The following is a 27,542-nucleotide window of genomic DNA, read 5'->3' as shown; positions in this document are numbered from 1 at the left end:
AACGCTTACTCGATTTCAATGACTTGTGACGTAGAAAGTGCGACTAAAACCATGTTTGCCTTACATGGGTATGAAAAAGTAATGAATTTTCTTTAATTACACAATAGTAAATGATAAGATATATTGGTATCGAGATGGACAAAATTTAGACCAAAAAGCAACCTACATGTGTACCGACTTTAGACAAATGTAAGTGTTAATGCATGCGTTATTAATCCAGGGGCATGCGGAAAGAAATAAACGTAGCAGTTATGCGGCATGTCTTGACAACAGTTTGGTTCAGTATTTAGCTGTGTAGCACACGCGACATAAATATTGTGTTCACTACCTGGGGTGGGTGGGTGGGGTGATGTACATGATAAAATTAAAGTCTGTATAACTCCGGTTCAATATCTATCGCAATTAAATCTTGTTCCGGTAATAAAATCCGTTCTATATTGGTTCTGATTACAGTTGAACGATACTATAATTTATTTCAGTTGATGTATGTGCTGGTTTTGTTACTTCTTTCCGATGTGCACTGAGCAACTACGTACAGTCCGATATTTGCGTTCGGCCTATGTCGTGGGTTATATTTTATTATTTTCTGAACACCAGAACTTTGCTACAGTTCACTTCACAACTGCGTAACTAACACAAAGCACACAACCTGTTATGAAGTATTAAAAGGAAGGTTTGTCGTTTTCTATTGCTTTTTTTTACGTCAAAGCTCATTATAAAAAGAATTTAAGTTTGTTCCAGAAATATTGTCCGTGTTTGGGAGTTTATATTATTATTGAAATTTAGTATGTTGTTAGGGACAAAAATTCAATCAGATTTGAGGAGGAAGGCGATAAAAAGAGGGGCAAGTTAGGTAACTGTATTATCTATCTATCTATCTATCTGTATGTCTGTCTGTATGTCTGTCTATAAATCTACCTATCTATCTATCTACCTACCTACCTATCTATCTACCTACCTACCTACCCACCTACCTACCTACGTACCTATCGACCTATCTACCTACCTACCTACCTATCTACCTACCTATCTATCTACCTACCTACATAACTACCTACCTACCTCTATCTATCTATCTATCGGGGTATTCATTCTTTTCTATGCAAATATCTTTCTAAAAAAAACTATCATTCAGCATTTTGCATAGTTTTTTGTACATGTTTCGTAATATTTTTGTACCTTCCTTTTAGTAATCAATACATATTTTAATAAATTTGGAGTATGCGCATTTGGTTATAGCACTCCGTTTTAAGAAATTTGTAGATTTTGTGATTACTTGTTTGATTATGGGAACTCAGGCCTGTGGAAATATTTCTCAGCCCGATAAAATTAGCCAATTATTAGGATAGCAGCAAACGCCAGGGAGTGAAGTGTTAGTGAGTTTCCATAATGAGATTGTTTAATTTTGGTTCATTCAGGTCAGTTCATACCCCCCCACCCCTTAAAATCTTTTTGTGTATATTGATCGTGTGACTCAGATGCAGTATTTAACAATGGAGATTGGAATATTACCCAATGGAATGAACGAGAAGGGACTGTTCCGTCGTTGGCAGGTACCGTTTATGTTGCCATGGTGGCAAATGTGATGCAATTTTACAGTGAAAATGTGTCTTAAAACCATGATTTGTCTGGCCTTAGGTGGCGTAGTAAAAGTAGTTCCTTGTATTAGGGGGAGTTGTATAGTTTTAGGGAGTGAATGTTGACGGTACGGAAAGTTAATGAAGAGAAACCATGCAGATGTGCGGTTGATAGACAATCGGAAAGTTGTAAGATCTGTGGTCTTGTATTAATTAGAGTAAAATTATTTATAGAATGGACATGTTGGGCTTTCTAATTTACAACATAAGTTGTATGGAATAATCTGGAATTAGGGGAAACTTATGACTTCTTGCGGAATCCAGCCAGGGTTTGACATCGCTGCGTCAAGTAAAACCCCTGGATCGTTACAATATTTTCTACGTCCTCCAATCTTGCTCATTCTTGTTCATGTTGTACGTTTATGAGTACTAACAGGTCGTTAAGAAATAAATTTGTCTCACAAGAGGAATCGATAAATATATTTTGCACTGCTAATTGATATATAAAAATAGATCAGTCGATATATTTTCTATCGAACTTATTTTGTAAATTATTGTTATATTACCGTGCATATTCTATGCGATCCTTGCAATAAAATGGTGACACCTGTATCAATCAATGTTAATGACGTCAATGTCTTGCCGATACGGAAGTACAAGAAAAAGACAAAGCAGATAATGGGAATGGAAGTTGCACCATCTTGCTTTTTCTATTGGAGCCTGGATAGCAATAGATGAGAAGGTGACGTTTGCACGGCCTTAATTGCTGTTGTAGCCATTAAGGTTTTTCTTTTTGTGTGCCCTGTGGTTTATTTGCATCGCATCACTTTCTTACTGGAAGGAGGTACCTATGGAATACAGGTCACAGCAACAGGCTATCTATATTTCGTATATGTTCCTCTTTTGAGGCACTCTTTATATACGTATACGTTTTACGGCCTTGATTGCTTTAGCTACCCTGTGGGAATGTATCTTTTTCGTTTTAGCAGTAGAAAATATCCAAAATTAATTAGCGTTGATCATATACATACAGTAACTGCATTCACCTGTCCCTCTTTCTTTCTTAGGCACTATCCGATTCATACATCGTTTAAGCGGCTGTATTATATCCAGTTTCTTTCTTTTTTTAAAAAAAAAACAACAACAAAACAAACAAGAACAAAAAACTTTTAGTTTGGCTTGCTTCGTTATCAGTGGCGTCAGTACCTTTTTATGTTGTCTTCCCTTCTTGCGAAAATTCCACAAAAGACGGCATATGAAGTTGCATGGGTCAGGGCAGGTATGACATATGCTCTCACTCACTGTGTATCCACGTCAATTTCACTAACAAGTATACGATGTCCCTGTGTATCCACTTCAATTACATTGACAAGTGTACGCTGCCATTGTATATCCACCTCAACTGCATTAACAAGCATATGCGTACTCACTGTATCCACGTCAATTTCACTAACAAGTATACAATGTCCCTGTGCATCCATGTCGATTATATTAACAAATATACGCTGTCCCTGTATATCCACGTCAACTGCACTAACAAGTATACAATATTCCTATGTATCCATGTCAATTGTATTAACAATTATACCATATCCCTTTGTATCCACGTCAGTTGCTTCAACGATTAGACGCGGTCACTGTGTATTCTCGTCAATGCGTTAACAAGTTTACGTTGCCACTGTATATTCACTATAATAGAAACACAACATTACAAGATAAGGTTGCGTTCTGATTAAAATGCCCTGTTTGATGGGAAAGGCCCAAAATCATGATGCCGTTTGGGTTATATGCCTTTTAAGCGTATCATGTGGCCGGTTGGGTTATGCCTTGTTAATGTATCCTCTTGCCGGCTGTGTTATGCCTTTTTAATATATTATGTTACTTTTTTGTGAATACCTTTAATATGTATCAGATTCTTTTATGTTTAATGCCTTTAAATTTAATAGATTTCCGTATGCTTAGTGACTTTAAAATGTATTAGATTCCTGTTTGGTTTATGCCTTTGCAATGTGTTCTGTATTTTGAGGTTCTGAAATCTTGTAAACATTTGTAAATATCAAACGTAATTTATATTTTCGACTTATGGAATTTGTAGCAAGTTTCATATAGATATATATGTCTTCCTCATATCATCTTTCTTGTGACAAACGAAAATAAAATATCATTCATTTTCTATTAGAAGTGTTCTGAAGGGACATATCTATTTATCCTTATTAATAAGTTGTCTCCGCTTTTCAATCGTCGGCCAGTAATTTCAACATCTAATGTATAAAACTCCCGTATATATCAGACCCAGATCTGCCAGCGCCATTTGCATAATAGTGAAGCGATTTGTCCAGACGTACTTAAAACGTTTGGGTGACTAGTATTACTGCTAGTCGTAGAAAGCCTTTGCTGACTAAACGAAAACATTTAATGACTAGTAGAAAACCTTAGATGTATAGAAGAAAATATTTGGTGACTAGCAGAAAATAGTTGGTGATTAGTAGAAAACGTTTGGTGACTAGTAAAGAAAGACTGTAATAGGGTATGACATCGGCAAAATTTGATGGACCTAGGTGGTACTTTTTAATTTTTCCTGAAATATGCCTTTATCCCAACAGTGTTTTCATAGAACTGTGAATATTTTAGGGATATGTAAAAAGAAGAACAAAATAATACCTCGTAACTTATCAGGTCTTTCCAAGAATAATATGACACCTTCGTCTTGGTGTTCAATTATTCTGTCTACTACCCAGGTCTGAAAATACTTCTTTAATAAAATGGATACTCCACCAGACTATCATCCTAGCTTTAACAAAAACGAATACGCATCCAGGCTGTCTCGGACATTTAATAAGCATGGACACCCAACAATACTATATCCCGGCTTGAATGAAAGCGGACAGTCCAATGGACTAGTTTCCTACCTCCTTTGAGGCTTTATAATTTCTCTAATAGAATTATAAATTAAATAACCCGCCAAAAAAAATTGAAAAAGCATTTGTACGCATGCCCAAGGTTTCACAGAAAGCGAACGTATTTGTACGCATGCCCAATGTTTTACAAAAAGCTAAAATATCATAATGACTACAACAATTTATGAATTTAAAATTTTCTCTAAATGTTTTCTCCCCACCCCTCATCCTTATGATCGAAAACAATATTGATATTTCCGAATTATCTGACACAGTTTTCTAATTGTTTGTCAGCTGTATGACATTGAAGATAACAATTCCGTTTCAACAAGCAATCGTTCTTAGGTCTAACTCCCATATATTCAATATAAAGTTACATATACTTTATCCAGACTTTGCTTTAAGTTTGTCATTTTTGTTCTCAAGGGTTTCGAATCTTTTTCTTACTTTAGTATTTTCGGATTTCAGAGTTTCATGTTCAGCATGCATGTTCCTAACTAGAATATCACTCTTATATGTTGGGGTCAAATACGTTTGATTTAAAACCCTGAGTTATTTCGCAATTTCTTCAATCTTCAAAACCTTATTGACACGCAACTAGTTCTTGTAAGACGCACAATCGTCGCGTCACTCGTTGAAAGCCATGACTGGCTGTCTCTGCTGACGCTTCCCTCTTGATGACACAGGATTCTGTTCCACCAACCCCATCTATCGCCAGTGAATGTCCAACAGCAAGTGTAGTTCTTAGAAGAAGCTTCACACCATTCATAAAAGCATGAAGTGTCTGACAATGGACTCAACGTGTTTGAGAATGGACTCAGTGTCTAACAATGGACACAAATGTGTCTAACAATGGACACAAAGTGTCCGACGATGAACTCGAAGTTTCTGACAATGGACACAAAGTGTCTGACAATGGACACTCGTGATAGTTGGTTGCCCCAAAACATATTTATACTTTACAATGAGATTTATACGGTCATTTTGTGCAGTCGTCATAAATATACTTCCCGAAATGAAGCATGACTGTTCTCTTCGCGTGTCACGATGTACATTGTTGTTAGTAGACAATACCTATACTCAATCTTTGATCGTGGGTAGTTCTTTAATCATACATGCCATTTCTCGAAACGCCATAGCTATGCACACATGAAAACACTGTGCCTGTTTGCATTCAAAACTGGACTCGTCATATATTTACATTGTTTTATACGTGTAGACCTATATATTGGCTTGGGGTTGTCTGCAAAGACATATCACAAAATCTGAGACGAGCACAGGTTTTGTTTTCTAAATCAGGATTTCTGGTAAATGTAGGTTTTATATGTGTAGACCTATATATTGGAGCGCGCGCGCGTGTGTGTGTGTGTGTGTTCCGCTCACAGAAAGATTAGAGATGTTTCAATTGTACCTTACTGAGTTCGGCAAAGACATAACACAAGATCTAAGACCAGCACAGGGTTCATTTTCTAAATTAGGATTTCATGTAAATGTAGGTGTTTGAAAAACTGATCAAGACGTCGAATCCTACGATATATAATGTCTTTATGATCTGCGATTTCCGACATTAGAAGAAACTAGAAATTAGGTTGTGGTAAAATATATTATGTTGAAATGCACAATTGCCCGTTTTGGTTGCAAGAAGAAGTCTGCTGGAATCGCGACTACAACGACGATACAGTATTATGTTTCATTACGTTGGAATGCTGATGCAGTTAAATTCATTGTAAATACGTCCACGTAATCGTAAAGTACGTGCCACCACTAAATACTTGTAAGTATAAGTAGTAATATTCAACGTTATTTGATGTAGTATATATAAGTAAACAATTAAAGGTCTTCAATTTAAAACATTCATGAAGAATCAAAAATTGCTTTATTATGTTGATAATTATGCGCCATTCTAGTCAGAAGAAAGCGAATCATATTCTGCATTTTTATTAAGCTCAAAGGATAATGTGGAGTAGATTCTAATTGTTGAGTTCCAAACAAATATGCAGATAGTTCCAGACTTGTATTTCTAAACTTGTCCATATGCTATGATATACAGTGTCCATTTTATTAATAATTTTATTAAGAATAACAACCGACTTTGAGCACTATCAGTACAACAGGAAAATCATGTAATTATAGAAGATGGAGATGATATTAAACTATTCTTTCTTTCGTCCACTTTTCTCTATTATAGTTCTCTTTTCATCCTTCTTTGACAACTTTCCCTTCTTTCTTTATCTGTTTACAAATACTTGAGATCACCTATTTATCATAAAGATCACTTCTATCTATGAAATCTATTCAAAACAAATAAAAAGATTTAGTAGATACCGATACTTCTAAAGTCAAACAAACAATTATCAAATAACTACAATAGCAGATAACACCCGTTTACAGTTATAGATGTAACACAGTATCACTGAATATCCGCCATTTAAGCACAGATGGATACGGACATACAGAGAGAGAGAGAGAGAGAGAGAGAGATAGGGGTTTGTGTTTCGTTTCTTTCCTCTCTCGTTCTCATCGATACCTCTTTAATTTGTGCCCTGAGCTCACCAGGATTGAATGATTCATTTGCAAAGTATGATTCTTGCACTGAAAGCCATAACTAAGTGTTCACCAATGGATGGCAATGGATACCTTATTGTAAAGTCGGTCAAAGATCCCGGCAACTGATTAAAAGTTGTACTGGTTTCAATATAACAGCTAAGGACAATACAAGTCAATGATAACAGTGCACGAGTTAATTTCTCTACAACTACCTGATTTCCTCAGTTCTTTTATTGAGTGTAATAGCCATCCAATCTCGCAAAGATTTAATTAATAATTGTCGATCTTTTTATTACCGAAAACCGTCTACACCTTCAATATTTTACTTACAATCTTTTGCATCTCGTCTAAACTTCCGGAAAAAGATCCATGACAAGAAAACGTAAATAAACAAATAATTACTTGAGTTTGGCAGGTTTAAACTTATAGATAATCGAATCGGGAAATAATTAGTATGCACTGGTATAACCTTTTCATTGTCCTTAAATAAAACAGCGTGTCTCATCAATCAAATCAAACAAAGGCCCTGTAATTATAAAACACTGATTGAACCAGATAGGAATTTCACGATCGCAGCTAAAATAGAGACATCTAGACGGTAATTTTCAAGCCTGAATATCTCCCTGTGTCGTTCAAAATAATGAACTAGGCTATATTCCATGTCAGATAATATTGACAGGGTTATTTTGGAACAAGTGCAAAAACTCTACAGATGTTTTTAATAATATATAATTATAGACTTTCTGTGAACGCGTTCAAGACCTTGATATTTGAGACCACAATGAATATGTTCCTGATGAGGCTGTCCCTCATGGTAACAGTCACCTTAACATACCTATACGTGAGCAGGCTGCTCTTAGGTCAATAAAACCTTTGAAAGACAACCCTGTAATTGGGACACGAGTCTTTATACACAGTTGTAATTGGGATACGAGTCTTAGGTCAATAAAATCTTTGAAAGACAACCTTGTAATTGGGACACGAGTCTTAGGTCAATAAAATCTTGGAAATAAACACTTGTAATTGGTATACGAGTCTTAGGACAATAAAATCTGTGAAAGACAATCTTGTAACTGGGACACGAGTCTAAGGGGCAATGAAATTTTGAAAGGCAATAAACCTTGTAATAGGGATACTAGTCTAATGAGGAAATGAAAGTTTTGAAAGACAATCAACCTTGTATTAGTTGTACGAGTCTAAGGGCAATGAAATTTTGAAAGACAATAAACCTTGTAATAGCTGTACGAGTCTAAGAGCAATGCATTTGTGAAAGATAATAAACCTTGTAATAGTTGTACGAGTCTAAGAGCAATGCATTTTTTTGAAAGACAATAAACCTTGTAACAGGGATACGAGTCTAAGGAGAATTTAAATAATGAAATACAACGAACCTTGTAATAGTAGTACGAGTCTAAGAGGCGATGACTTTTTGAGCGAAAATACTTGTAACAGGCATACGAGTCTAAAGGGAAGTTAAATCACTGAAAGACAATTAACATTGTAATAGTTGTACGAGTCTAAGGGCAATGCAATTTTGAAAGACAGTAAACCTTGTAACAGGGATACGAGTCTAAGGGTACTAAACTCTAAGAATGACAATAAACCTTGAATAGAGATACGAGTCTAAGGGTACTAGAATCTAAGAATGACAATAAACCTTGTAATAGGGATACAGTCTAAGGGCACTAGAATCTAAGAATGATAATAAACTTTGTAATAGGGATACTAGTCTAAGGGTACTAAACTCTAGGAATGACAATAAACCTTGAATAGAGATACGAGTCTAAGGGCACTAGAATAAAAAGAATGACAATAAACCTTGTAATGTAGATACGAGTCAGTCTAATCGTACTAAACTCTAAGAATGACAATAAACATTGTAAAAGGGATATGAGTCTAAGGGTACTAAACTCTAAGAATGACAATAAACCTTGTAATAGGGATACGAGTCAATGGGCAATACAATCTTTGAAAGACAATAAACCTTGTAATAGGGATACGAGTCTACGGGCAATACAGTCTTTGAAAGACAATAAACCTTGTAATAGGGATACGAGTCTGAGGGTACTAAACTCTAAGAATGACGATAAACCTTGAATAGAGATACGAGTCTAAGGGCACTAGAATCTAAGTATGACAATAAACCTTGTAATAGGGATACGAGTCTAAGGGCAATACAATCTTTGAAAGACAATAAATCTTGTAATAGGGATACAGTCTAAGGGCACTATAATCTAAGTATGACAATAAACCTTGTAATAGGGATACGAGTCTAAGGGCAACACAATCTTTGAAAGACAATAAACCTTGTAATAGGGATACAGTCTAAGGGCACTAGAATCTAAGTATGACAATAAACCTTGTAATAGGGATACGAGTCTAAGGGCAATACAATCTTTGAAAGACAATAAACCTTGTAATAGGGATACAGTCTAAGGGCACTAGAATCTAATGACAATAAACCTTGTAATAGGGATAAGCTTATATTGGCAATACAATCTTTGAAAGACAATAAACCTGATAAGACTCTTTAAAGGATAATTTGAAAGCTTCCAAATCAACATTTTCCCTTTGCTTACAAAATTATATAATTTTATTTGTCTGATTCAGTAATGTCAGTTTGATTTTATTTGTTATTCTGATCTAATTCAGGAATGTGGAACAGTTTGATCGTATTTGTTAGACTGGTCTGATTCAGGAATGTCAGACAGTTTGATCTAATTTGTTATACTAGTCTGATTCAGAGATGTCAGTCAGTTTAATCTTATTTGTTATAATGACCTTGTTCTAGGAATATGGGATATTTTCATCTTATATGTTATACTGGCCTGATTCAAAAATGTGTAAAAGTTTGATATTATTTGCTATGTTAACCTGATCTAGGAATGTGGACAATTTTATCTTAATTGTTACAATGATCTAATCTGGGAATGTGGGGCAAAGTGTACATTACACATTTTGTGAAATAAAGGTAATGTTCCACATCTCGATAACAGCAGGGGTATTGCTAATCTGAGTTATTTTTGAAAGCTGGATGCTTATTCAAATTAATTTTTATAGCAGTTATGTTCATTTGGTGAAGAACAAACAGGATTCACATAACATTCGAGTACAGGTTAGTAGTTAATGGGGACGATATAGCGACAATGGAAATCCCAGTCAAAAAGATCGTGGGACGATATAACGACAAGGGAAATTTTACATGGGGAATAATGGCACTGTATAGCAACAAAAAATACTGGGACTGTATAGTGTCAAAAAAATATTGGGTCTGTATACGGACAATAGGAATGGAACAGGTGGGGTGACATCACGGTACTGGACATTGGCAACAATGTTGCAAGTGACTGACCTCAGTCGGACCAAACAGTGACAGCGGAAAAAAGCTATAACGCTTGGCGGCGCGGGAATGGACTTCCGCGCGGTACTGATCGTTCTTAAAAAATAAGAACACAAATATCGCCTGGCGGGAGGAATATAAACTGGATAGACACAAACATAGACAAACAAACAAAGACACAAACATAACACGTACACAAACACAAAACAAATACACACAAGTATGGCAAAGAAAGTAAAATTCTTTTCGAGACATATGAGTGGCCCTGAATGGGCTTTGGGTTTCTTCTGTTTTCTAATTTCTTCTTTTCTTCCACCGTGATTTTATTTTCTCTCCTACAGACTTCTTTTTCTTCTCCTCTTTCTCCTCCTCCGTCTCTTTCTTCCTCTTCTCATTCTTCTCTTCTTTTTCTATTTTTCATACCAGGTTCTCATTCTATTTATCCTGTTCTTCCTCCTTTTCCTGTTTCAATAACTGTCTCAGTCTTTCCTTCGTCTTTTTTAAAATGTTTATCTCCATCTTGAGCCTGTGAAGACTATAGGCACCATACTCCAATCTTATAAAAAATTCCTCCACCATCCCCACGTCATCTATTGCCTCTTGCAACGTCTTCGTAATATCAATGTGATTTGTCGCCATTTTGTATTCAAGGTTCAATGCGCGAATGCCGAACGCTCCACTTTATATGTCTCAAGCACGGACATGAAGGAAAACATCCCCTCTCACCAACTACCCATATCACCTGCCAAACAATCCACAGGGATGAGAGTGCTAACCTAAAATATTTATATATATATACAAAACAACACATTCATACTAACAAAACCATCATACTTTATATCAATACATAGTGGAGAAGGAATGTTTTTATCTACAAAACACACCATCACCTTCAATCACCTCAGCAAAGTTGTTAGTGTTTATTGTGACACTACTCCACATTCACAAACACTCATGAGTGTATGGCCAAAGTGTTTGTTAAGGAAAAAAACACACACACACGCACACACACACACACACACATACACACTCAAAATGGTATGTGTTAGATTCGAATGTAAACGAAGAAGATGAATTTTCACAAAAAGACTATCCATTACACCACCAAAATATTATCCATCACACCGCTATGCTATCCAACATATCATGCTCACTATCCAAAATGCCTTGTCTTCGCTTAGAATGTAAGAGAAGGAGATGAAATCGCAAAAAATATCAATCCCTTATACCACAACAACTACTATGCATTACACCCACTATACCATCCATTAAATCATACTAACTATCCAAACGTCACTGTGTTAGCTTAAAATGTAAGAGAAGGCGATAAAATATCACAAAAAAGGCTATATCTCTTACACTACCAAAAATACTATGTGGAAAAACGATAGTATCTCTTCATATTCACCAATAGTAGGACATTCCTTGGAAAATCCCACTATCTATTTATAATCTCATCTTGTTGGGGAGTCTTATGAACTAACCTAGTATCTATTTGTAGCAACGACCTGTGAAAAAAACCCAAGTCTATAGGTATAGTCTCAATATTTCCAACTTCAATGACGTCACTGTACTGGACACTAGGGGAATAATGGCTACAGTGTTGCAAGTGGCTGACCTGAATAAGCGCTAATGTAGGTAGATAGGTAGGTGAAATGGTCACAGCTTTTTGTTTCTGTTAAACGTATTAATAAATATAACGCCGATCGATAGACAAATAACGTTCTGCAAAATGGCCTTCAGCTGCAAGCACAGCACAATGGGCACCTGCAGATATATGCGTGTGACGTAACATAGATAAATGATAGTGAGGTACAAGATATTGGAGAAGAACAATTACGATATTGTTATGAATATCTATATTATGTGTTTCAATTTGATTCATGATTGTAGAATGTACAGATATGTATTAGACAACATATTAAATAGCTAATTTTTTCCACTGTGGGTTTGTAATTTGGGATGATGTCATTTTATGTTAGTAAACATGTATTTCTGGCGTTTGACCTTTAAGGGTGTAGATGTTCTGACGAATTCGATAAGATTTGAGTTTAGACCATTGGTTTTTCCCTAGTTGGCTGGTTGCTAAAGGACCGGACTTTATATACGAGTCATAACGATCTGGAATTGAACATTTCGCTTTCCTCCTGGTTCTGACATTGTGTATTAGTTTTTATATAGGGCAGTGGATAACAGAAGTATTATTCCTCTCTTAAACATCTTTAGTGTAGACAATCGTTTAATTGTGTTCAATTATCATTTGAGAGGATTTATTTATTTCAATTAGTCAATGGAATTACAAAGTACTCATAAACTTTAGAACAATGTAATAATTTTAGAATTACTGTGACATTTTTTGAAGACGTTTTGGATTATATCATTGTGATACATCAATACTGTTAGCATATTAACATTATTCAAGATTATATGCACATCAGCACAATAGATTGGACTTTATTAGGAACGCCACTGGAATTCATTTGGAATGCTCTATAATTCTGGATTTGTGATATAACTTTTAGGGCTATTTGATATTTAAATCACAATACTGTAAGTTATTTTTAAATTTTCACTTTGTATTCTATGAAAATAAATTATTTGTTGAATTTCCCCAAAACATGTTGGTTTTCGCTCTTTTCTTTTACTTGGTTTACTTCTTTAGAGTCGTAACAATACCGAGCAAAGATCATACTGTAAAACCCTGTCGACCATAGGGACTCTTGGACTGGTATCATAGCCGACTTTACTAAAGTTTACTGATCTTTTTATTTTCTCTGCCATATCCTACAATTTTGGGGTTGTTTCCTAACTTTAAGATGGTCGCGAATCCAAAGAAATATGACCACAGTCTGGAAGGCAGCTTTCTGTGATAGGTAAGCAAGAGGAGGCTGCAATTGTAGGAAGAAACTGATGAAAATATGTGATACGCAGTGGAAGATATTTATATTATCATAGACATTAATGCGTCATATGTTTTCAGTAGATTGAAGATGGATTCGAGTCGCCAAACAGCTACTCGTTACAAATAAAGAGAGAGACCCGAGACCTTTAAATGAGATTGTCGCAAGTGATTTACCTTTCTGAACAGGATTTAGAAAAAAATACAGAAGTGTGGTTCGGAGAAAACGAGAAGACCTCAGATCACTCGAAAAAGATGGATAAATTGCAGTGGATTGACAATGATTTTGGGTTAATCAAGATGGTTTTTTTTTAATATGGGAGCTCGTACAAATGTTTTACAAAATTGAAAAACAGGCACATAAAGAAATATGCATGAATATTAAACAAATGTTTATGCTGAAAACGTAAAAACAAAATGATTATCACTCTAAATTATATTAGTGTGGTCGTGTGTGTGATTTGCATTTTTAACGTAATTTTAACAATATTTCAGTAATATCGCTTCGATGTCTGCTGTGTGGCAGTTTATAGTGATGTCCCATTATCCTGACACCAGGCCGACCAGTCCTAACACTAACCACTTAATGCTGAGCGCCTGGGGAGCCAGCTGTATGGTTCGACCGGGATTAGAACCCACGACGTTCCGCATACGAGGCGGACGCTCTAACCACAAGGCCACCGGAGCGGTCAAATTATATTCGTCACTTTTACCTTAGTCATATATTATATATTTAGGTAGATTCAGATGTTTAAATCTAAGATTATCTGCAGAAGAGTCGTTTCTTTAACACAGACTCTAGTGGGTATATGAGAAAGCTTGCCAGTAGCTTCTCGTGGGTCGGTGTTTCTTTACGGGGTTTTCCCGGGTTCTTCCTCCACTATTAATACTGGCCGCCATGTATAGCCTATCTTGTGCTGAAAAATGGCGTTAAACGCTACAACAACAACAACAACAAAAACTGCAATACAGAATATTTGTAGAACTGCTGTTTCTTTTACGCTGATTGGTAATACATTCGTTTCTTTAACACAGATTATCTGTAGAAATTTAACACAGATTAGAACTTTCGTTTCTTTAACTCCGATTATCTGCAGAACTGTCGAGTCCTTAAGACAGATTTTCTGCAGAATCTTTTCTTTAACACACATTATCTATAGTACTGTCTTTTCTGTAACAGAATATTTGTACAGATGTTGTTTCTTAAACACCGATTATTTGCAGAACTGTCGTTTCTTTAACACAGATTACGTGTAGAAATCGTCTCTATAACACATTATCTGTAGGACTGTCATCTCTTTAACACCGATTATCAACGGAACTGTCATTTCTTTAACACGGGCTATATGTAATGCAGTCGTTTCTTTAACAGATAAAACTGTAGAACTGTCGTTTCTTTTACACAGATTACGTGTAGAACTCTTCTCTGTAACACACATTATCTGTAGGACTGACATTTCTTTAACAGAGAGACCAGATAGACACTTTAACTTACACATATTTGAAAAATTTGTTTTTACTTTATTTCGACAAAATAAGTAGATATCTGGATCTTCATCTATACTTTTCCTTGATGTATGTTCATGCTGGGGTTTTGGATGCTACGCAAATTATACATGATATTTGTTCGTACACGGCTTTGTATGCTACGCAGTTTATCCATCAAGCCTGTTTTACACGGGTAATGCATGCTATCCAAATTACCCATTACGTATATTGATACATGGGTTTTAATGCTAACCAAATTGTCCATGATTTGTAAAATTACTGCACACGGACCACACATGCGTATAGCAAGTAGCTATATTTTTTATTTCGTGTGCTTTCTGATATGCATTATTTTGATGATGTTCACGTTTAATGTGAATTCAAACTAAGTGTTTGCTTCTTGCTTGTATGTATTATTATATCTCATTCCCATCCGGGAACTTGATTATCAACAAAAGTTAAATTTTCGAAGTTAATAAAAGCACAGGGCACATAGTTGGTCATAAAGGTGTTTGTAATTGTCATTATTTCAAGGACCAGAAAATCACTTCTTTAAACTGTAATAAACACCAATCGTTCTGTTTTCTTTTACATCACCTTGCCAAATTCAGGACATAAACATAAAAATACTGAATGATATTGATTCCAAGCTTTGAAAATCCATCGAGTGTTCTATTTCTTTTTATCAATAAACATACCTCCGGAAATAATGGTATCTGGTTATTCGAAATGAATTCCAATAGTATTCCGAAGGAAGGCTAATTTCAAGGTGCTGATGTACGAATACCCTGGAATAGTGTTAATGTGCTGAGAGTCTTGATAAATCCAACTGATATAATCCAAAATGTCACTAAATTAATTCATAATAATTCACAATAATTCCAAAAATATTATTTAGTCCGAAACTATTAATGAGTACTGCGTAACTCTCAAATAGAAATTGAACACTGCTAATAGACTGATTCCACAAGTCGGATCTATATAAGAAAACCTAATATATAAACCTAAGTCACAATAAGAGAACCAGGATGATAGTCATCATGATGGAAATTTATATCAAACTGTAAACAAAAATTGGTTTTTGGAATCCTCTAGGGTTTAAATCAAAGATGTGTCTTGAACTCAAAACCATGTAAACATGTCTACCTACAAATAATAATAATCTTAATACATAACCTACAGCCAGAAAATAGCTACATAATGTTGTTTACAATCTAATAATATTAGTCAGGTAGGTCAAACTCCAACTATCAATTGTGGACAAAGACAAATCGCAATACATAATACATAAAAACTTGAAATGAATTCGGCATCAAACGTAATCTTTGTCTTGAAAATAAGTTTTCCAATCCTCACACCGTTTTGCTTTGAAAAGTCAGACAGTCTCTAACGACAAGTGCCTAATACTATTTATTCAGGCTTTGAATGCATTGATGTATACTTACTGAGATAGTCTGGTGTCTTCTCAGAATATATATTACTTGAACTATGTGGGGGAAATCTAATCGTAAAATCACGAATAACATCAAATTAAACGAACGTGTTCCTCAAAACTTATACAATTCAATATTACCGTTAAGTTCTTGAAATGTACATCGGAAATATTTCTCAATAAGCCTGTTACTTACCAAACACCGATGTTTTTATTTTTTCCATAAGTACGTCTACCTAAAATTGACTTATACTCACAAATAAACCGAACCTAAAACATAAGCCCTTCCACAAGTAAGCCGAACCTAAAACATAAGCCCTTCCACAAATAAGCCGAACCTAAAACAGAAGCCCTTCCACAAATAAGCCGAACAATATTGAATAATTATTATATGCCGTAGCTTTCTCTTTTCTATTTTTTTTTTGGGGGGGAGGGGTATACAGATTTGCAATTTAATCCTAGACGTAATTGAAGAGCTGAGTTTCTTGTTTAGCTGGATTCGTAAACGTCCCAAGCTTAAAAATCGATTAAAATGGCTCGAACTGCCGTATTTTAGTTCCAAGTTACAAAATAATAAGGAATATGAAGTAATAAATAACAGAACTATGTACAACGATTGTTTAAAAATATTTTCAAGCAAACAAGAAATGCGCATTAATATAGTTTCTGGTACTAATAACTGGTAGATTTCTGTGTCACGTAATGAGATTTTAACAAATCCTAATGCTTGTTACAGAGCTTTGGCAGATATAAGTAATTATTTAGAAGTGTGTTTGTGTTACATAATAATATGTTTCAATGATATGTTATTGTTTCGCTAACTTTGGGAAAAGTAGCATCTGATTTTTTCGGGATTTTAAAATAGCAGGTTTTGTTTTTGTATCACAACATATTTTTATATTCAGGCATTTCATTCATTTGCTTGTACATGTTTGTAATGCTTGTATCGAAAATTAGACGTTAAGGTCAGTGCGCTGAACGTACTTACCCCGTGGTCGGAAATTTTATTTTGTTCCATGCGGAAATGCTATTTTGTTCCATTCGGAAATTATTTTTTTTGGCCAAAATGAAGGGAATAATTATTTGCAGTCGATAACAACAGAAAGCTAAAAATACAATCAATACACTGTGACAATAATGCGTGTTAACTTTGATATATCTGCAGAGATATTGCGCCACTAACAAGGGTAAATTTATGTATCTGTCTTTCTCCAGCAATTTTGGAGTGTCGAGTTTCTCTGATATGATGTACGATCTGCGCCAATGTGATTGATATAATCGTACAATCAAACAAAGTTATATACATGGCAAGCATATAAAGAAAGCAGACACCTAGAGATTATAAATGACAACTATATATTAAATACCGGCCATTTTTCCTGATCCCCCCTCCCACGAATTACGGTAATTTATTTTATTTGCTTTCTAGTGACTGCCTCAGGTGTTCTTATACTTTCATAACCATAGAAAACCATTGTTTTCATTTTTTTTTACCTTTAATTTTTGTTAATTTCATATTTTTCATTTTATTGACTTAGTATTGGAATCCAGTAATTTTCTTTCCTTCCTGAATGAAGGTAGATCAAATTACTAGCATGAAATGACCGTGTTCTTATTACCCCAATTTTAATTTAACACTGGCTCCAAATGAATAGCTTTAACTCAACAAGGACAGTATTTATATCACACTTATTGAAAGATGTTTAGCCAATAATACGACGTTTAATTATAATTTAGACATCAAATTCCTTATTCTTGTACAGAATAAATTTGACGATGACAAATATATGTCTGTATGCGTAGCCTGTTACAAAATCTATCGTTGATGTCAAATGATATTGATTCATAATTATTGCAAATGATAAAGGCTAAGGGAAATAAAACCTATTTCAACATTGATTTTTGATTCATTAATCCAAATTAGGGCTCGGTCGCGTATTATGAGAAAGGATAGGATTAATGAGTATTGGTTGTGTATAAAAAAAAAAACAAAAGCAAATCCACGAATTGTATGGAATCCAGGCTGCCATACATTATGAAAGTTGTTTTGTTGTTGAGGCAGACGATTGCTTGCAACACTGAAGAAAGCTGTAGGGAATGTTAAAATATTGAATTTTCCATGGAGAATTCGAGACCTACATGAAACTGGAAAAGGTATGAATTGTTAACTGCATGTTAATTATAATGTAGGTATAGATAAATTTGTTTGTTGGAGTTTTTGAGAACGAACTAAGTAACGAAATACTGCAATCAAACCATACGAAGTGATTCGGCACATCGTGTAAATACAGCAACGGGTTAAAATTGTTTCCTTCCGGAAGAAGTTGTAGTTATTCATTATTTATTTTCCAAGTTTTATTCATGATTTTTCTTTCTTTCTTTCTTTCTTTCTTTCATTCTTTCATTCTTTCTTGCTTTCTTTCTTTCTTTCTCTCTTTATTTCTTTCGTTTCATTCTTTCTTTCTTTCTTTCTTATCACCCTTAGCTGCAGCAGTTTCTTCTTTTCATTTTTTGCTACCATTCATATATGTATTATTCTAGACTAAAAGTGTGTGCTATATAACTACACTTTTATAAAAGATTTGGAAGAAAAGAAAGCCGGATGAAACTTATCTCCAAATGTAAATCTTGAAATCTAGTAATGGGTCAGTGATCCTCAACACGTAAAAAATTTCCGTTTTCCTCGAAAGCAAATAAAGAGATGAAATTGATTTTTGCTTAGAATTTTCTTCGTTTGTTGTTTTAAATTGAATTGTCTCTGGAATACATTTCTACATGATTAGTTCTTTTACTTTTTAAATTATAACTTGTCTTGGAAACAGGTGCGTTAATCTACATCAGTTTTAAACAAACAATTATATACTTTTTGTAGTCTTCAGATAAAGAAACAACTAAATTGGCATTTATGTTCGTATACGATTCCCATTGCACAATCTAGCAAAAATGTGATCGCTACTTATTTGTCAAATGTTTTGATCTAATGCGAATTTTTTACAACCGTTAATACCACACTCACACCATCCTCCTTCCCTCCCTCCCCTCCCTCTCAAACATACAATTAGATCTTTTAAAATAAAACGTTCCTTTCTTCTAAAGTTAAAATGGTCGCAGGTTCAAAATGATTTCATTAAGATGGCACATTAATTAAGCTACCGTTAAGGTTTATGCAATCAACTTTCTGCTTGCTACACTTTTTTTTTTACTTACCATAGCTATTTTTAAAAATTAAGAATGATTACAGAACTGGACATACATGGCATCGTCCACAATATAATTTAGGTCAATCTGCACACCTGTATTTATCTGTCTGTATTTCCACAACATCGACCAAAAAGAACGGTAGATATAGTCAGCATGTTACTTATACGTTTACAAATGTAGTCACTCTAATGAAAAAGAAAATGAATTATGTCAGGTATCCATATTTGCTCACTTTTCAATTGTTTGGTTATTTTGTTGTTTACCGAGAAAAGGAAAACATACAATACATATATTCTTATATAATTCATGTTGTAACAATTGGAATTTTAATTTCTTTATGTGGTGTTTTGTGTTCCTGTACACGCAATGAGTTTGTGTAAAAAGCTAGCCTAACATAGGAATGAAGAAAAATTATTTTCATTATTTAAATCATAAGGTTACAGAGAGAGAGAGAGAGAGAGAGAGAGAGAGAGATACAGAGAGAGTGCACTCAATTTAGCTGTTTGTACATTTTTATTTATTTGAACAAATACTAGTAACATCAAATTGTGATAGGCTGTTTCGATTTGACCATCCATTTTATGAAATAATATATATGAAAAAATAGCTGAAGTTTAATTTCAACCAAAATATGTTCATTTGACGTTTGTGATATGCATTAGATTCCGTTTAACATATTCCGGTCAGTCTCAGTGTGATATGTATTAGATTCAATTTAACAGATTCCGGTCGGTCTCAGTGTGATATGTATTAGATTCAATTTAACAGATTCCGGTCGGTCTCAGTGTGATATGTATTAAATTCAATTTAACAGATTCCGGTCGGTCTCAGGGTGATATGTATTAGATTCAATTTAACATATTCCGGTTGGTCTCAGTGTGATATGTATTAGATTCAGTTAAATATATTCCGGTCGGACTCCGTGTTCTGCTTTGTCATCCATAGTGTTTACATTCCAGCAATGGAAGACAATCCCAACCAGGGTTCATCTCCCTTCAGTCATACCTTTCTAGCAATATCGTAAGAACTATGAAGTGCTTGACCTGCGTCGAAGATACACAACAACTTTACGAGTATAGCGGAGTGATCTGACCTAATACTACCGCTTGAACCTTCGAAATATAGTTCAAATAATTAATCATAAATGTATCTAAGGTTTTCCAAAGTTTTCCTTCAACGCAATCTGTTAATGGAAGAATAAAATGAATCAGACAGAAAAGTCATTGTGAAAATGAAATTTAATAAACTTGAATTGGAAGTATGAAATGAATCACACAAGAAATTCATTTGTTATGCATATTATGTTTGTGGCTTTTGTCCATGATTATATGTTATGTATTTTTAATTTGTACTGTGTGTTGGGTTTTGTCCATGAGTGTATGTTATATATATTTAATTTGTACTGTGTGTTGGGTTTTGTCCATGATTATATGTTATGTATATTTAATTTGTACTGTGTGTTGGGTTTTGTCCATGAGTGTATGTTATATATATTTAATTTGTAATGTGTGTTGGGTTTTGTCCATGATTTATCTTAAGACTAGACAGACTAAAACTGGCTTGTTGGAACATCAGAACAATGCTAGACTCAACCGACAGCAACAGACCAGAACGACGCTCTGCCTTAATCGCACACAAACTCTCTCGCCTTGCTGTTGACATTGCTGCACTTAGTGAAGTCCGCCTTTCAGAGGAGGGAAGTTTGAGAGAACTCGGTGCTGGATACACCCTGTACTGGTCAGGAAAACCAAAAACTGAAAAACGACTTTCAGGCGTCGGTTTCATGGTCAAGGGCTCAATCGCCACCAAGATAACGAACCTTCCCACTGGTCACAACGACCGCATCATGTCCATGCGTCTCCCGTTAGGGACCCAACAACACGCCACACTCTTCAGTGTATATGCTCCAACACTCCAAGCAGATCCTTCTGAAAAGGATAAATTCTACGGTGACCTGTGCATATTTATCAAGAGCGTCCCAGTGAGCGACAAAATAATCATCCTCGGAGATTGCAATGTCAGAGTGGGCCTAGACTCAGAAGCCTGGAAAGCCGTCCTTGGGAAACATGGCGTGGGTGGCAGCAATGACAATGGGCGTCTGCTTCTTGAATTTTGCGCAAAATTACAGTTCACCATCACAAACACCGTACTTCAGCAGAAAGACAGCCTGAAAACTACCTGGATGCATCATTGATCAAAACACTGGCACCTAATAGATTACATCATAGTACGCCAGAGGGACTTAAAAGATGTCCTTCGTACCAGAATGATGCCCAGTTCAGAGTGCCACACAGACCATCGTCTTGTCCGATGCAAGCTCGACTTCCACTTCAAGCCCAGGCCCAGACAACCAGGAGGTACCCCGAAAAGGAAGCTCCAGATCAAAAGCCTGTTGTCTGAAGACATCATGGCAGATTTTCAAGAGAGCCTGCAGTCTAGACTTGAAGAACGTAATTTTGTTTGCACCAGATCTACCTCCGGAAGAGATGTGCAATCAATCAAGGCTGCCATTCTGCAAACTCAGAAGCAATCATTGGATTCACTACTAAGAAAAACTAAGACTGGTTGGATGAAAACAACCAAGAAATCCAAGAACTGCTTGCCAAAAAGAGATCAGCGTATCAAGCCCATCTCGCACAATCATCCTGTCCACAGAAGAAAGCGGCCTTCCGCTTTATCTGCAGATCCCTCCAGTGCAGTCTCCGAGACATACAAAATGAATGATGGACAAAGATTGCAGAAAGAAACCAGCTGTACGCTGACACTGATGACTACAAAGGGTTCTTTGAAACGCTGAGTTAGTGTATGGTCCAAATACAGAGCCCCTACGGAGTGCATATAGCCAAGAGCTACTCACTGACAGGGAATCGCTGGTCAGAGCACTTCCACACCCTCTTCAGCACTAGCCGTACAGACCAGGAGGCAGCTATTGATCGCATCTCACAAGAGCCACCTAAGATGGAACTTGATGGGGCACCCACACTGCAAGAGACTGTAAAAGCCATAGAACAGCTGAAGACATGAAAGGCTGCAGGAAAAGATGGTATCCCACCAGAGATATGAAAGAGAGGAGGCCTAGCATTGCACACCAAACTGCACGAGTTCTTCGTTTGCTGCGGGAAACTTCCACAAGACCTCCGATATGCAGTCATCATCACCTTGTCACCATGTACAAAAACAAGGGGGAAAAGTCTGACTGCTCAAACTACCGTGGAATAACTCTGCTCTCCATTGCAGGCAAAATCCTTGCTAGAGTTTTGCTGAACAGACTGGTGCCCACCATTGCAGAAGAACATGCTCAAGAGAGTCACTGCAGCTTCAGAGCCAATAGGGACACAACTGATATGGTGTTCATCCTGAGACAGATCCAGAGAAATGCCGAGAACAAAACAAAGGACTGTACATCACATTTGTGGACCTGACGAAGGCATTTGATACTTGGATCAGAAAACTGGACTGTGGAAAATCCTTGAAAAGATCGGTTGTCCTCCTAAATTCCTTACCATGGTCATCCAACTACATGAAGACCAGCTTGGTCAGGTCAGAAACAATAACGACCTGTCACAGACCTTCCCCATTGCAAATGGCGTGAAGCAGGGCTGCGTGTTAGCCTCCACACTGTTCTCAATCTTCTTCAGCATGATGCTCCAAAAAGCAACAGTAGACCTTGATGACGAAGATGGCATCTATATCCGATTTCGGACTGATGCAACCTCTTCAATTAAAGGCGAATTCATGCCCACACCAAGACCTTGGAAAAACTGATTAGAGAACTTCTCTTTGAAGACGACGTCGCCTTTGCTGCCCACACTGAAGATGCCTTACAGCGCGTAACATCCTGCTTTGTAGAAGCTTGCCAGCTCTTTGGTCCTGAGGTCAACATAAAGAAAACTGAGGTACTTCATCAGTCTACTCCCAAGGAAGAGCACCGACCACCAAGCATCTTCATTGATCAGACAGAGATGAACATAGTCCACCTGTTCACCTACCTAGGATGTGTGATATCCTCTAATGCCAAGATCGACAAAAATAGACAACAGACTGGCCAGGGCAAACAGCACCTTCGGCAGACTCTATAAACGAATCTGGCACAACGCCAGTCTCAAGAGAGATACAAAGATCAGCGTCTACAGAGCTGTCGTACTGGCCACCCTCCTATATGGCGCCGAATCTTGGGTCACCTGCAGCCGTCACCTCCACCTCCTTGAATGCTTGACATCAGCGCTGCCTCCGCACCATCCTCAACGTCCACTGGAGTGACTTCGTCACCAACACTGAAGTCCTCAAACAAGCAGGGATCACCAGCGTTGAGGCCACGCTCATGAAGATACAGCTTCGCTGGACAGGGCACGTGTCCAGGATGGAGGATCATCGCCTGCCAAAGATCGCACTGTAGTGTGAACTGTCAAATGGCCACCGTGATAGAGGGGCACATCGAAAGAGAAATAAAGACACCTTGAAAAGGACCCTTACCACCTGTGGCATCGATCACCACCAATGGGCATCACAAGCTGCTGACCGTGAAAGCTGGCGACGTACAGATCACCAGGCCGCTGTCAGAATGGCCATCTTGGAGGAAAAACGATGGCGAAGAAAAAACCGGGAACCATCGGCAGCACCCACCACAACCCAGACATTCCCCTGCAGCCTCTGTAGACAGACGTGCCTGTCACGTATAGGGCTCGTCAGCCACCAGCGAACGTGCAATATACATGGACATACCACTTCCTAATCTTCGTAAGCGAAGTCAAGCCAACAACAACAAGATATTAAGTATATTTAATTTGTATTGTGTGTAAATGTCATTTTGTAAAACTCTGTGCTGCTGACAAACATCAATGAAGCAGAAGGCATTGTACATTGCTAGAAATTTAAAGGAAGGAAGAACATAGGCTTGAGTTTGTTACATGCATGGCAGCTTTTGAAGAAGAAAAAATCATTCATTTTCTTGCAGAGGAAGTAACACTTCCTTTGCGATAAATATAATCAAATACCAGAAAAGGAAGCTTTTGACAACCGTCTTATGATTCGTTGTATTATAGTTCCTTTCTTCTGAAAGGCTGTTATCATCAGAGTGAAGAACGCATTTGGATGAATACTATACTTATCACGTGCCTTTCCATGGCACAAATCATTCTATTACATTACGCAGGATGAAAATAATGAAGTTATTGTCGTTAAAACTACCACATTATGGGGTATCACTAAGCTTTTATGTTCTTTTAATCTCTCAGGGAGGTATTGGGGTGTTGATTTAAGCTCTCAGGAAGGTATTGGTGTTTTGATTTAAGTTCTCCTGGAGGTGTTTGTGTGCTTATTTAAGCTCACAGGGAGGTATTTGTATGTTGATTTAAGCTCCCATGGAGGTATTGGAGTGTTGATATAAGATCGCAGGGAGGTATTTGTGTGTTGATTTAAGCTGCCAAGGAGGTATTTGGGTACTGATTTAAGCTCTCATAGAGGTATTGGTGTGTTGATTTAAGCTCTTACGAAGCTATTTTGGGTGTGCAGCTTTCATACCTTCTCATTATTGTGAGATATTTATGCTAATTTGTATTACTATGTGTTGTTTTATATACTCTAGTTTTCAATAGCTGGGGCTTAGTTTCTCAGGTGATGGGCTTGCAAGCAAGGTCGCATGTTCATGGATCTCCTCTTTCGATGTGTTTAAATTTAAGAAAGAGATATTATTTATCTTTCCTCGAACATCTACGCATATGAAACGACAAAAGTGTTCATTCCTCATGTATCTGTACATATGAAAAGATTAAATTTATGGACTAGTCGTTTTAATACTTTCTATTGTTTTTATTGCCATTGTGGTGAAATCCGATAAATTATAGTATCACATTAAACGTTTTGTGCGTGAGTGTTTATAATAGAACTTTTGAATTGCAAATATTAATTTCGACTTTGTTTAATTTTCAGCCTTACTGACAAAACTTGAATCATCATCCAAGAACGCCACAAGTCGCTCCACACGTGCGAATATCGCTGAAAACAATGATGGGAGAACATCAATCACATTAAAAGCCATAACAGGTGCCAACGAGTTCAAACGGAAATTGACTCGATTACACACATCGCGTCATACCACTTTCGCAATAGATAGGACAGCTTCAGATGAACTGCGTGATTTAAGAAAGGTGCAAATTTTTAAAAGTCAGGAGAGTGGAGATGTAAATCAAGCTAATCTGAAATCAGTAAATGGATCATCTACGAAATTAACATATGAGTATGTTAATAAACACAGGCATGGGCCAAAAGATAAGAGGCAACGGCAAACAGATCATAGTGGAATTTACGTTCTGAGAAGAAGCAAACGAAACGTAAACGGAACTAAAGATGGAGCAAAGAATAGCGCCTTCTTCGATGATAATAATAATACGGCTATGCTCCTTGTTATACCGTTATTTATTCTTGTATATGGTGGTTGCTGCTCCATCTATTGTATCTACAAATTAAAGATCTACATTCGGAAAAAACGGCTAATGAGAAAGCAAAATAAACTCGTACAGAAGCAAGATCTAGAACATTTTTCAGTCGATAAAAGTAGCGCTGGGTTAGTCAATGACGGTTTTCAACACGTACCAGATAACGAATCTGAAAACCAGTCAGTAAACCAAGATACACACACACAGTACTTGTCTGAAAACAAGTTGCTGGAGGAATTAGAAGACGGTACAAGTGGAAAATCGAGAGGAAACTCGCATTCTCCACTGGGATATCCACAAGTGGAAGTTGCACACCAGATTACACCTACTAGTTCCTCAGAGGTGGATTCTTCGTCTTCGAGAATGTCTGCCGGCTTGCCTAACACTGTGGAGGATGAAGACACCCAAATAGAAGAAATAAGGGCGGCAATGGATTCTGTATTACTTTTGAAAAATAAGAAAAGGCGAATGTCGGCCGATATCCAATCCACTTTCTTTACCACTCTGCGGCGAAGCAGTATAGAAAGTTCCGTAGTCACTTCACAGCGATCACCTAGTCTCAAAATAAAACAACAGTCGATTAGAGCCATCAGCCTGTCATCCACTGAACGGAAGACTACACAATCGAAAAAGACCACCAATCAACAATCGCTAAAGAGCCGACAGCCCTTGAGTTTACCAAAGCAGGAGAAAACTGTGGTTGAAACCAAACAATCTCAGAAAGAAATAATTGAAACGACCAGGAGCACAAAGGCACCTCACGACGACATCAGCCGTAAGTCCTTTGGCCAACAATCTGGCGGTGTCATCGTTGATAGATCTATAGATATTGCCTCTGTTAAAAGTAATGAACACTCAAATGAAAGTTCAGTTGGAAGCAGAAAGCATCAGAACATAACTTCTATCATTCGACAGCACCAAGGGGTCATGCGTACAGAGTCAATGATTGAAACAAGTCGAGAAGTTCTAACGGAATCCAAACAAATATATGAAATGAAGGTAGATCAGCAAGAATTAATGTTGAAAAACAACGAGGAGATTAATGATTTCAGCAACCGATCTACTGCAATTGCCCACCGACGATCATCTGGCGTGAAAGGTGGCGAATCAAATATGGCGGAAGAAACCAATTATTCGATCGATAGAGATAGGAACGAGAAGAATAAAGTTGCTTTCGTATCATCACATAAGGCCAAGTTAGTAAGGGTAAAGAGTAATCAAGCAGAATCAGCAAGTCAAGACCATTTTCCGTTATCAAAGAGGTCAAGCGCTGTGAGCGGGATCTTTGAGCAGGAGGACACAAAACCGATACCTGTCGTGAATCATAAACCTGACGATGCGCCAATGAGCGGTGAAAATAACTGTCCTATAATTCGCCGCAAAAAAGTGAAGCACAAAGTGTTCAATTGTTCTTGAAAGACACGACGCGTTTAAAAATTGCTGATTTTATCTAGGAAATATAATTTAAGGATTTTTGGTCTAAATTGTATAATGTATTAGCTCCCTGGGAGACTGCACTGTTCTAAACGTTAACTTAACTTCTCAAATCAAAGTTTAGGTTTTCTGGTATTGCTACGAGTTCTAACATGATAGAGTTTCAACACGTGATCCCATTGACATGTTTGACACAACATTTACATTCGCGTAATGAACACATGGACAACATTGCGCATATGTTGACGCATGCAGTATAAAATATTTTTTGTCTGCTTTCTTCTGGTTAGATG

General features: G+C 36.6%; 1 protein-coding gene across 1 annotated transcript; it reads left to right on the top strand.

Annotated features, from left to right (window-relative positions):
- Positions 1-20,960: 20,960 nt before the first annotated feature.
- On the top strand, positions 20,961-21,575 carry LOC149798774 (protein CFDP2-like). The gene has a single exon (XM_089957292.1). The coding sequence runs from the start codon at positions 20,961-20,963 to the stop codon at positions 21,573-21,575; it is 615 nt and encodes a 204-aa protein (XP_089813418.1).
- Positions 21,576-27,542: the final 5,967 nt, after the last annotated feature.

This window comes from Sinohyriopsis cumingii, chromosome 5 (assembly GCF_028554795.1).
Source record: "Sinohyriopsis cumingii isolate HCF-2022 chromosome 5, ASM2855479v2, whole genome shotgun sequence".
In the NCBI taxonomy this organism is placed as follows: Eukaryota; Metazoa; Mollusca; class Bivalvia; order Unionida; family Unionidae; genus Sinohyriopsis; species Sinohyriopsis cumingii.
This window is presented reverse-complemented; position numbering and strand designations above follow the sequence as displayed.

What these genes read in the sequence shown, in the direction of transcription:
- LOC149798774 (XM_089957292.1), top strand. Translation starts at nt 20,961, where the DNA reads ATGCTAGACTCAACCGACAGCAACAGACCAGAACGACGCTCTGCCTTA.